The 11,843-nt window shown below is 45.7% G+C and overlaps 1 protein-coding gene and 1 pseudogene across 1 annotated transcript; both read right to left on the reverse strand.

The window, feature by feature from the left end:
• Nucleotides 1-407: 407 nt before the first annotated feature.
• Nfe2 (nuclear factor, erythroid 2) lies at nt 408-4,133 on the reverse strand. The gene is made up of 3 exons (XM_036209041.1): nt 4,078-4,133; nt 3,395-3,564; nt 408-1,651 (listed from the first exon to the last, which is right to left on the reverse strand). The coding sequence occupies exons 1-3, from the start codon at nt 4,082-4,084 to the stop codon at nt 644-646; spliced, it is 1,185 nt and encodes a 394-aa protein (XP_036064934.1). The 5' UTR covers nt 4,085-4,133; the 3' UTR covers nt 408-643.
• Nucleotides 4,134-9,003: 4,870 nt separating this feature from the next.
• Nucleotides 9,004-9,300, reverse strand: LOC118596761 (annotated as a pseudogene).
• Between the last annotated feature and the right edge of the window lie 2,543 nt (nt 9,301-11,843).

Genomic DNA, 11,843 nt, shown 5'->3' on the forward strand with positions numbered 1-11,843 from the left:
TTGTAGCCCCATCGCTTGCTTAGCATTCTAGAGGCTCTAGGCTCAGTTTTAAAAGTTATACAAGTGTACACTTGATATTCGAGTATCCAATCTCAGACCCAGGGTTAGCTAAGCAGGAGAGAACTAAAGGAGTTTGTGTTTATGTGTGATCTAGAGACTGAGCGGACTTTAACACAAGAATGCAGCCCTCTGACAGCTCCTGTCATTTATGAATTGGGGGCCACCAAGGACTGGGGTTCCTCAAGCTTCTGTGGCTTCTGACTGGAAGAGAATGAAGGTGGATAGATTGCCTCATTGCTCATTCCCCAATTTTTATGTGTACTTAAAATGAGCTCAGGACTTCCCTTCAAGCAGTGATTTCTGAGATAGCGCCATCACCCTCAAGAAGGAAGACACAATGGAAAGCTTATTTCCACACAGCTCTTTATGGACCAAAGCTTAGACAAGAGGTGGAGGCTTGGGCCTGGGAAGCCAGCGCTCACATGGCCTCACTGAACACACCTTGGAAAGACCAAATGCTAAGGTTGCATCTACCCTCTTGGTCTGGAGAACTCGATGCCTTGTGGGTCCTGGGGTTGGGGAGTACCTTTATCAGAAGAGAATGAGGGGAGGCCCTAGCACCATTGTGGGTCTCTAGGCCAGCTCACTCTGTGGCCTCCATCTTGGTCCCACGGGGTACCAGAAAGATGGTCCCATCAGCAGCCTGCTGCAGTACATATTCCTCCGGTGAATAACTGTTGCCAGATTCATCCCGAAGATGCTGGAAAATGTCATGGTACAGCTCTGCCAGCTGTTGGCGCATGACCTCCAGAGTGCGGTCCGCTTCCCCTCGGGCTCTGAGAAGCCGCTCTCTTTCACTGCCCAGGCGCTCCAGCTCCTGCTCCAGCTGCACAATGGTTTCCAGTTTTCTCTTGCGACAATTCTGGGCTGCCACCTTGTTCTTGCCCCGCCGTCGGATGTCCCGGACTAGAGCCAGCTGGCTCTCTGTTAGCGGGTACTGTGCCAGCAGCTCATTAAAGTCATCCACAGGCAAGTTGACGATCTTGTCTGTAGGGAAGGGAATCTTCATGGCTAGGGCCCGCCGCTCATCACGACTCCCCGCCTCCCCCCTGACAGCAGGTCTGGCCCGCACAGGGCCAGAGGATGATTCTAAGGCCAAGGGTGTCTCAGTGGGCGGCAAAGTATAGTTGGGGTGGGCCAAAGAGTTGGGCATATGAGAGTAAGGGTACTCCACAGGGTACATGTCCACATACTCGCTCCTCCGCCTGCCAGCCTCTGCACCCTCTAGCTCAAGAGATTCCGCATCACTGTAATTGAGGGATAATCCTGAGTCGGATTCTGGGTCTTCTTGAGGCTTGGGTGGCCCCACTGGCAGCCCAATGTCCAGAAGAGCCAAGGGATCTGGGAGGGGCTCATTGAGCAGGCCTGAAAGGGTGAGTGGCTTTGACGCTGGTATAGCCATGTTGCCATAGGAGTATGGGAGGTCTGGGACATGAGGAGTGGATGCTGAGAGCTCATAAGGTGGGAGGGGCAGAGAGAAGCCTGCATCTGGGTGAACTGAACAGGGGCAGTATGTTGGAGGTGGCAATGGTCCAGGGTATGGGGTGGGTACTTGGGGCTCAAAGGATGGCTCACTTGGAACATTTAGACCCTGCAAAGAAAGACACAAAAGAGGTTAGAAGATAGACTATCATGGGTGGTAGTGACACATGCCTTTAATCCCAGCTCTCAGGAGGCAGGCCAATATCCCAAGTTCCAGGATAGCATGGTCTACAAAGCAAATTCTGGGACAGCAAGGACTACACAGAGAAACCCTGTCTTGAAAAACAAAACACAGTGGAAGCTTCTTGCATAGTGTTAATGAAGTTGTTCCAAGAATAAAGCAGCTTGCTGGCATGTTGGCACAGGCTTACAATACCAGCATTTGAGATATGGAAACAGGAGGGTCAGGAGTTTAAGGTCAGTCTTGGCTACATAGCAAGTACAAGCCAGCCAGGGCTGTGTAAGACCCTGTTTCAAAAAAAATCAAAAGAGGTACTGAAGAGTTGGCTCAGCAGTTAAGAGCAGTAGCTACTCTTCCAGAGGACCTGGGTTCAATTCCCAGCAACCACATGGCAGCTCACATATGTCTATAACTCCAGTTTCAGGGAATCCAACACCTTCACACAGACATACATGCATGCAAAACCACTAATGTACATGAAATAAATAAAATCAAGAGGCCCTTAATCCAAGCACATAGCGGGCAGGGGCAGGTGTATCTCTCTTAAGTTCAAGGCCATCCTGGTATACATAGCAAACTCCAGGGCTACATAGTGAGCCCTGTCTGGGAAAAAAAAGAAGCTGTGCATGGTAGCACACATCTTTAATCATAGCACTTGGGAGGCAGAGGGAGCCAAGATCTCTGAGTTCGAGGCCACCCTGGTCTACAGAGTGAGTTCCAGGACAGCCAGAGGTACACAGAGAAACCTGTCTCAAAAACAATAACAACAAAAACACAAAACAAAACAAAAACAAAAAGAAAAGAAAAAGTAGGGAGGAAGAAGAAGAGCAGTTTAAGCGGGAATAAAAGTCCCTGTGGTGAGACCTCAGAGAAGAACCTCGCATTGAAGTGGTTACAGTCTCTTCCTCAGGGGAAGCTCTTACTGGGCCAAATAGCTCTGTTCCTTTACTCTTTTTAGGAAGACAAGGCCATTATTATCCTAGATGCAGAGATGGATCCTCAGAACCCTTTTCCTGCTGTGGTTATCTAGGGTCAAAAGGTCAAGTTCAGGACCTCACCATTCCCTGGGTGCCCAGCAGAGGGAGCTGGTATGTGGGAGGAGGGTCTAGGGCAGATCCTGAGGCCACCAGGAGGCCTGAGGTGGGGTAGGCACAGAGCCCAGGCTGGGGGTTAGCCCTCTGTCCAGGCCCAGGTGCAGTGAAGAGGAGAACACATGTTACAAACAAGGCCCCCAACTTACGTAGGAGAGCTATCCTGCTCAAGCCCAGCTGAAGACAAAGGTGTCATTGTTAAACCAACAGACACCCCTTTGTCCAACATTCGGGAGGAGAGGACCCCGGCATAGTCTCGCTCCCCTTTCTGAGGCCCTTGAACTAAGTCTCTGCTACCTGGAGGAAAGGGGCTCGTTGCTAAGGGTGAGGGGTGGTAATGAGGGAAGATGGGCAGTGCTGGAAGAGAGGAAGATCAGATGAGAAGAAAATAAAAAAAGAGGGGTAGAGAAGAGGGCGATAGAAATGTGAGCAGAGCAGCTGGACAGGAGCCCACACTGCAAGCCAGATCTTCCCCTCTCCCCTGCCCTGCCCCCACTCCATGTTCCACATTGCCCCCCTCTACTCTCTGTTTCTGGCCAGGCCAGAGCCCCTACCTCCACAGTGCCTACCCCATACTCACCTGCAGCTCAGTAATGGACATGATCTCTTGCCAAGTCAATTCCATCTCACCCAGCTCCCCAATAGGCAGTTGTGACAACCTGTTCCTGTTCTGCTGAGGAGGACACGGAGGCATCCTACTGTGCCAGCTGCTGGCCCTGGTTCCCCCAAAGCTCAAAGGGCTCCAGCAACCTGTGTGGAAGGAAGGGTTAGAGCTACTTCTGCCAAATCAAAAGTTTATCCTGTCCCCTGTATAGAACCCCCAGAAGAAAGGAACAATGTCAGTGGTTCATTCATGCCAGGACCATCAACCACCCTAGGAACGGTAAAGTTCTTTTCTGTGGAGTACTCTCTACCTCACCTGCTCTGGCCATAGTCAATCCTCTGGGCACACAGTAGACATCTGTACTTTTTCTCAGATAAGATGTCTTCTCCTATTCTCTAAAAATGGTATTCCTGTCCAGAGGCAAAATCCAGTCTTCTGAGTTTTTGAGATTGAGGTTTTGTTTTCCATTCTGGGGGAAACATCAAGAGTCACCCATGTCTTCCTCTCGGGTCCTCAGTTTTGTTGTTTGAAACAGGGTCTTACTATGTAGCCCTGGCTGTCCTGGAACTTGCTCTGTAGTCCAGGCTGGCCTCTAACTCACAGGGATCTGCCTGCCTCTGCCTCCCAAGTGCTGGAATTAGAGGCATGTGCCACCATGCCTAGCATTTCAGCCCTTTCCTTTCCTCCTGAGATGTGAGTGCTTGGGGATCCCCAAGGAGTGTGTTGTGGGAAGTCAGGCAGACAGCCCCTCCCTTGTCTTAGATAAGGGCCCAGGCCTGCTGGTGACAGCAGCCCTTCCCTCTACTCTGATCCTTACTCTGGGCTCCCCTGCCTGGGCCAGATAAGAAGTTTATCAGCTGCAGGCAGCAGAGGCAGAGGAGGAATGGGCTCCAGGAGACAGTGGACCTCTACCCTGTATCCCAACCAGGTCATTTGGCCATGCCCCACCCCACATGACCATGGCTCCTTTCTCTTCCAAGGTCAACACACAGCAAAGACTTAGCAAGCATTTGTCAAGAATTGTGCTGGCATTGTATAAGCATAGCATATCAGTCTGGGCTTCACAAAGACCTTTTAAGGGGTAAGAGGCAGACACTGAGGCCCAAGCTTCTAAGTGGCAGGTTGGAACCTGATCATATCCCTTGCTGCTTTCTAGGCCCCTTTCGCTCCCTAGGTGTGGGCTGACCACAACCCACACCTCTATTGGCAGTCTACCTTAGCAAGTTCCCATGATGTCTCATACCCTTTTCTCTTCTGGGAAATATCTTCTGGGGCCCTCGAGTATTGCCAATTCTTCAGCCCCTCTTCTTTTAATCTGGGCTCTAGCTTGAGTTCTGCCACAAAGCAGCAGTCTGGTAGCTGGACAAGCCATCTCACTGCTCCCAGTCAGTTCTCCCAGTTGTAAAGCCAGGGAGTTAGACAACTTGAACCAGAAGAATTCCTCGCTGCTTGGACAGTTTCCTGCAAACTCTTACCCTTGCTTTCATTATCTCCTCTTGGTCCATCCCTCTCTTCATCCTGCCTCCGTATCCCCATATCCATCTCTATCTGAATCTGCTCTTTCTGTGTCTAACAAGAGATTCCAAGTCGACTTGACAAGGTTCTCCTAATCTGTCAGGGCCAGACACAGCACAGCATGTACATGCATGCACATCCACACTACACACCATATAAATAAAGGAAACCTTACAGAAGAACAGACATCACCCAGCAGAAGAATAGCCCATTCCTGCTATTCATTATGTAATCCTCTCTTGGACCTACCATAAAATGTATAGCCACTATCAAGTGTCTTTTTTGGGGGTGATGAGACAAGGTTTCTCTGTGAAACAGTCCTAGCTGTCCTGGAACTCACTCTGTAGACCAGGCTGGCCTCAAATTCAGAGATCTGCCTGCCCCTGCCTCCTGAGTGCTGGGATTAAAGGCCTACATAATGTACTCTTTTTAAAAAAGATTTATGTGTGTGAGTGTTTGTCTGCATGTGTGTAAATGTGTGCAGTGGCTTTGGATACCAGATCCCCTGGAACTGGAGTTACAAAGATTATGAGACTCCATGTGGGTTTTGGAAATTGAACCAAGGTCTTTTGCAAGAGCAGTAAGTGCTCTTAACCACTAAGCTATCTCTCTAGCCCCCTGTAATGTATTTTTGATCATATTCACACACATCTGCCTCTCTTGTCCTTCCCTCTTATCTATCTATCTATCTATCTATCTATCTATCTATCTATCTATCTACCTATCTTTACCTACCTACCTATCTATCTATAATCTGTCTATCAATCATCTATCTATCTATCTATCTATCTATCTATCTATCTACCTATCTTTACCTACCTACCTATCTATCTATAATCTATCAATCATCTATCTATCTATCTATCTACCTATCTTCTTCTTCTTCTTCTTCGTCATCATCACCACCACCACCATCATCATCATCATCATCATCATCAATCTTTCAGTACTAGGGATTGAACCTTGCCCTTGCTAAGTAAGTACTCTACCACTGACCTAAATCTCCCCCCACACATACTTTTAAGGGTCTGGCTATGTAGTTCTGGAGAGCCTGAAACTAGATACAAAGACGAGGCTGGCCTTGAGCTTTCAACATTCCTCTAAGTACTGAGGTTACAGGCCTTCACACCAAGGCCTTCACACCAATGCCTTCACACCAATGCCTTCACACCAATGCCTCCACACCAATGCCTCCACACCAATGCCTTCACACCAATGCCTTCACACCAATGCCTTCACACCAATGCTTGGCTCTTTCACATTTCTTTCTTTCTTTTTTTTTTTTTTTCCAGAGCTGAGGACCAAACCCAGGGCCTTGTGCTTGCTAGGCAAATGCTCTACCACTGAGCTAAATCCCCAACTCCTCATACTTCTGTATTCGAATCTTCTATACTATGAAATCAATTCCTCAAGAGTATTTTTTTTTTTTAACTTAGTTTCCTTTTGGGGAGGAACAGCATCTCACTAAATTGTCTAGGTTGACCTTCAACATTTGATACTCTTGCCTCAGCATCCTGTGTACTGGGTATGGGAGCACTATCTCTTTCTCCAAGGTTTCTTTCTTCCTTCCCCTTCCCCTCTCACTCTTCCTTCCTTGCTTCCTTTGTCCCTCTCCCTCTCCCTCCACCTTGTGGGTTCTCAGGATGAAACTGAAGTCTTCAAGCTTGGCTGCGAATGCCTTTATTTACTGAGCTATCTAGCTGTCCTATTTATTTATTTAGGAATGGTCTCCTGTAGGTGAGGCTGGCCTCAAGCTCACTGTATAGCAGAGAACGACCTTGACCTTCTGATCCTCTTGACTCTACTTTCTGTAAATGGATGGGTATAGTATAGTAAGGTCCTGGGTTCAGTCCTCAGCTCCGAGAGAAAAAAAAGGATATTTTTTATATTGATACATATTAAGGATATTGTGGTTATATTGCATATTGTATTATACATTTCTATTTCTGTTTAAGATCTTTTGTATATTGTCACAATTTTTTGGTCAATGTCCTTTTACTGTACATTTGCTTACAGACTATTTGCCTTGTTCATGTGAAGCCTTAGTCCTTAGGTTATTTAGGCAGATAAGACTTACAGATTTATAGTCACCCATGCTTGTAATATCTGTAGTTATGTTAGTTAGGTTCTCCAGATTTACAGAAACATATGCCAGATGGATAGGTAATCTTCAAGCACTTCATAGACCTAGAGAATATGGCATTTAAATGGTTTGATAGCTTAGAATTCTGTTGACGTGAGACACGATTGCCCCTGGCAGCACCAACCTGATCCTGAGAGAATGCTGGGCTGCTAAGACACTCGGTTTGGAAGTTTGTCTTCTTGGCACAAAATGGCCAAGAACTGCCCTTAAGGCAAACAGTTTATACAGTGCTGAGGATAGAACCCACGTCTTTATGCATGCTGGGAAAAACTATACCAAATTAAGCTATAGCCCAAGCTACTTACCTCTCTTTTTTCAACAGGCAAGGCCCTACTCTCTTGTCCAGACTGGTCTTAAACTCCCAGACTCAAGTGAGCCTCCTGTTTTAGCCTTTCAAACAGAACTAGAAGAGGTACAGGACGGCCTGGCCAAAAGCCAGACTCCATAGGTTCTTAGAAAAATGTATCAGCAAATTCAGGCCTATTGGCTCATGCCTGTAACCCCAGCCCTCAGGAAGCTGAGCTCCAATGGATGACCCCACACCTAGAACTATATGGACAGCAGGAACTGAAGTAAATGGGTTATTAAAAAGCAAAAATAGGGGTTGGGGACTTAGCTCAGTGGTAGAGTGCTTGCCTAGCAAGCGCAAGGCCCTGGGTTTGGTCCTCAGCTCTGGCAAAAAAAAAAAAAAAAAAAAAAAAACAGAGAGAGAGAGAGAGAGAGAGAGAGAGAGAGAGAGAGAGAAATCAAAAATAGAACAACTATAAAAACTAGACATGGTGGTGCACACACCTTTAATCCTGTAACCTAGAAGCAGAGGCAGGCAAATTTTTGTGAGTTCAAAGCCAGCCTGCTTTACATTGAGTTCTAGGCCAGTCAAGGAGGGTACAGTGAAACCCTATCTAAATTTTTTTTTAAAAAGACATGAAGTTGTGGGGTACAGAGGTGGGGTTGGATCTGAGAGTAATTAAGGAGAAGAATTGGAGCTGAGAAGTGGTAGTACATATCTTTAATCCCAGCACTTGGGTGGCAGAGGCAGGAGGATCTCTGTGAATTCAAGGCCAGCCTGGTTTACAGAGTGAGTTCCAGGATAGCTAGAGATACACAGAGAAACTCTGGTTTGAAAAACAAAAAAAAAAAAAAAGAAAGAAAGAAAAAAGGAGAGGTGTTGTGAATGAATATGATCAAAACACATTGTTAATAAAATGATTATTAATAAAAATTAAAAACAAAAAACCAACAATAACAAACAACCCCACTATTGGTTTTCCCAGACAGGGTTTCTCTGTGTCGTTTTGGTGCCTGTCCTGAATCTCGCTCTGTAGACCAGGCTGGCCTTGAACTCACAGAGATCTACCAGGCTCTGCCTCCCGAGTGCTAGGATTAAAAGTGTGTACCACCACCACCCGGCACCAAATATATCAAATAATAAATAATTCAATGATTGAGCATTTAGCAGAAAATGTTAGTATTATCATTAAGCTGCCAAAGCAGGTTCTCCAAACCCAAATGGCAGCTCCCAATCCCACTGTAACTCCAGATTGCTTGAGGCAATCTGATGTCCTTTTCTGGCCTCTAAGGCACTGGGCATGCAAAGGTGCACAGACATCCTGTCTTAGTTAGGGTTATTATTGCTGCCATAAAACACCATGGCCAAAAAGCAAGTTGGGAAGGAAAGGGTTTATTTGACTTCCACATTGATATTCATCATCAAAGTAAGTCAGGACAGGAACTGAAACACAGCAGGGACTTGGAGGCAGGAACTGATGCAGAGGCCATGGAGGGGTGCTGCTTTCTGCTTGCTCATCATGGCTTGCTTAGCCTATATTCTTATAGGACCCAGGACCACCAGCCCAGGGATGGTACCACCCACAATGAACTGGGTCCTCACCCATCAATCACTAATTAAGAAAATGCCTTACAACATCTACTGGTCTTTCAGTTCCTCCCATCTTGTGATGGCAGACTTGACTGTGACAGAAGTTGTAGGTCTATGCCACCGTTTTCATCCAGGAACAGAGTGCCAGATGCCAACAGCTTGTCTCTTCATCTTGGTCTTTCCACAGAAGAAGCAAATGTACTTGGCACGCTGGCTGATTTCAATTTTCTTCACTATTTTCTGGAGGGAAGGACCAGAGCAGGCCCCATATTTTCCAATGATCATGACTTTCTTGGTACATTTTAGCCATGTTGCCGGAAGCGGCAATTTCTCAGGTTCTCTCATTTTAGGTAACTCTAGCTTGTGTCAAGTTGACATATGACTAGCATACTTTCAGGCAGAACTTCCATATAACAACAACATTAATAATAAAAAATAAAAATACAAGAACAGTGTAGTGTTTTTTTTTTTTTTTTTTTTACTTTTCAAGGGCCTGCCACCCAACTCCCAAATAAATACATGGAGACTGATTTTTACTTATGAATAGTCTTAATTTGGCTTGTTTCTAGCCAGTTTTTCTGACTTAAATTATCCCATTCTGTAGGCAGAGTTTCTCTGTGTCCCTGCCAGTGCTCCCCAAATAATCACACAGATATGTAATATTAATTATAAATGCTTGGCCGATAGCTTTGGCTTGTTTCTTTTTGTTACTGTTGAAGATTTATTTATTTTATTATGTATACAGCATTCTGTCTGCATGTATGTCTGCACGCCAGAAGAGGGCACCAGAGGTCATTACGGATAGTTGTGAGCCACCATGTGGTTTCTGGGAATTGAACTAAGGACCTCTGGAAGAGCACTAATGTTCTTAACCGCTGAGCCATCTCTCCAGACTTCTTAAGCTTGTTTTTAGCTAGCTCTTATAACTTAAGTTAACCAATTTCTATTAATCTATGTGCTGCCTGGAGGCTTGTTTACCTTATGTACGTACTTCTCATCCTGCTCACTCTGTGTCTCATGGTGTCTGCCCTTCTACTCCCAGCATGCTCTCTATCCCCCAAATCCTGCCTAGCCTTCTGCCAATCAGCTTTTTATTAACAATGAGAGCAACACATCTTCACGGTGTACAGAAGCATTATTCCACAGCACCGTTTTTCTCCTTAACTATGTTTTGCTTCTGGGCTTTTTACCTTTCTTTAGTCTATATTATCTTTCTTTCCTTCTCACTGGGTGACTGGCTGTGTAGCTGGGTGGCTGACCCCTGGCAATCCCCTCTCCTCCCTTTCTTGCTCCTCGCTCTTCCCTAAAATTCTCCTATCTATTCTCTCTGCTAGCCAGCCCCACCTATTTCTCTCCTGCCTAGTTATTGGTTGTTCAACTCTTTATTAGACTAATCAGGTGTTTTTAGGCAGACAAAATAACACAGCTTTACAGAGTTAAACAAATGCAACATAAAAGAATGCAACACATCTTTGCATCATTGAACAAATATTCCACAGCATAAATGAATGTAACACATCTTAAACTAATATTCCACAACAGGATAGTGTTCAGATTAGATAACTGTCCATCAGTAGAAAAGGCCAAACCTAGCTGAGTGTGAAGGTATGATGACACACAGCTGTAATCCCAATACTTGGGAGTCATAAGCAGGTGAAATTCTGTCAGTCAGGGCTACTTAGTGAGACCCTATCAAAGAAAACAAAACAAAACAACCCCCCCCCAAAAAAAAACAAAATAAAAACCAAAACAAAAAAACCTGCCAAATTTTCATCTTGTCTAGGTTTGAGCCTTGTCAAGAGAGACCACCAGAAAAATCATTACTTTCCTTCTTGGAACTAACTTTTTCTCAGTTCTGTTCTGAAAGTATAAGAAAAACTCTGTTAAGTTGAATTCACTTTTAGAAAGTTTCTAGAGAAAGATTTCAAAGGGTAGTGTTTTTGGATTATTCTAGGAGCTGGGAACTAAGGCATGGGGGAACCAAACTTCTACAAAACCCTTACCTATTATGAAATCCCATCATTTACCTCCTCACTCTTTCACTCTCAGAGAGAGCACGCGTGTGTGTGTGTGTGTGTGTGTGTGTGTGTGTGTGTGTGTGTGTGTGTGCGTGCGCGCGCGCGCGCGCGCGCGCATGTGCGCCCATATATATATACCTGAGAATTGTGCCAAGGTCCTCTGGAAGGCAGCGGCCAATGTTCTTTTTTTCTTTTTCTTTTCTTTTCCCTTTTTTTTTTTTTCTTCTTGGAGACAGGGTTTCTCTGTGTAGCTTTGGTGCCTGTCCTGGAACTCACTCTGTAGACCAGGCTGGCCTCAAACTCACAGAGATCTGCCTGGCTCTGCCTCCAGAGTGCTGGGATTACAGGCGTGCGCCCCACCACCTCCTGGCTGCCGCCAGTGTTCTTAACCACTGTCTTACTGTGTAGTCCTGTCTGGCCTGGAACTCTTTATGAAATAAGGCTGTAAAATCTGTCTGCCTCTGCATCCCTAGTCCTGGGATTAAAGGTGGTGTCACCATGCCCAACCACAAACCCTCTTTTTTCACTCAGAATATACCATTCTGATTCCTTTCTGCCTTGGTCCTTGTTCTTTCAATTCTCTCTGGTTTTCAGTGCCCTAATATCCTATTTCTCATTGAGCCAAAGGTTAAAAAAAAAAAAAAAAAAAAAAAAAAGTGTAGTGGGGATTACCCATGTAAATGCAATCCCCTCCTCCACCTGCAAGCCGAAAATGGGAGGCAGATTCCATGAGCGGCAGAGTCCCTGGAGCTGAGCAGTGGGACCTGAGAGCTGGGAACCGAACTCAGGTCTTCCACAAGAAGAGTATGAGCTCCTAACTATTGGGCCATTTTTCCAGTTCCCAGAAATAAAAAATAAAAAAATTAAAAA

This window comes from Onychomys torridus, chromosome 16 (assembly GCF_903995425.1).
Source record: "Onychomys torridus chromosome 16, mOncTor1.1, whole genome shotgun sequence".
NCBI classification, from domain to species: Eukaryota; Metazoa; Chordata; class Mammalia; order Rodentia; family Cricetidae; genus Onychomys; species Onychomys torridus.

Bases quoted from the DNA above. Each gene is read 5' to 3' on its own strand.
- Nfe2 (XM_036209041.1), bottom strand. The intron at 1,652-3,394 runs GTGAGTATGGGG...CTTTCTTTGCAG, and splicing joins TGTCCATTACTGAGCTGCAG to GGTCTAAATGTTCCAAGTGA.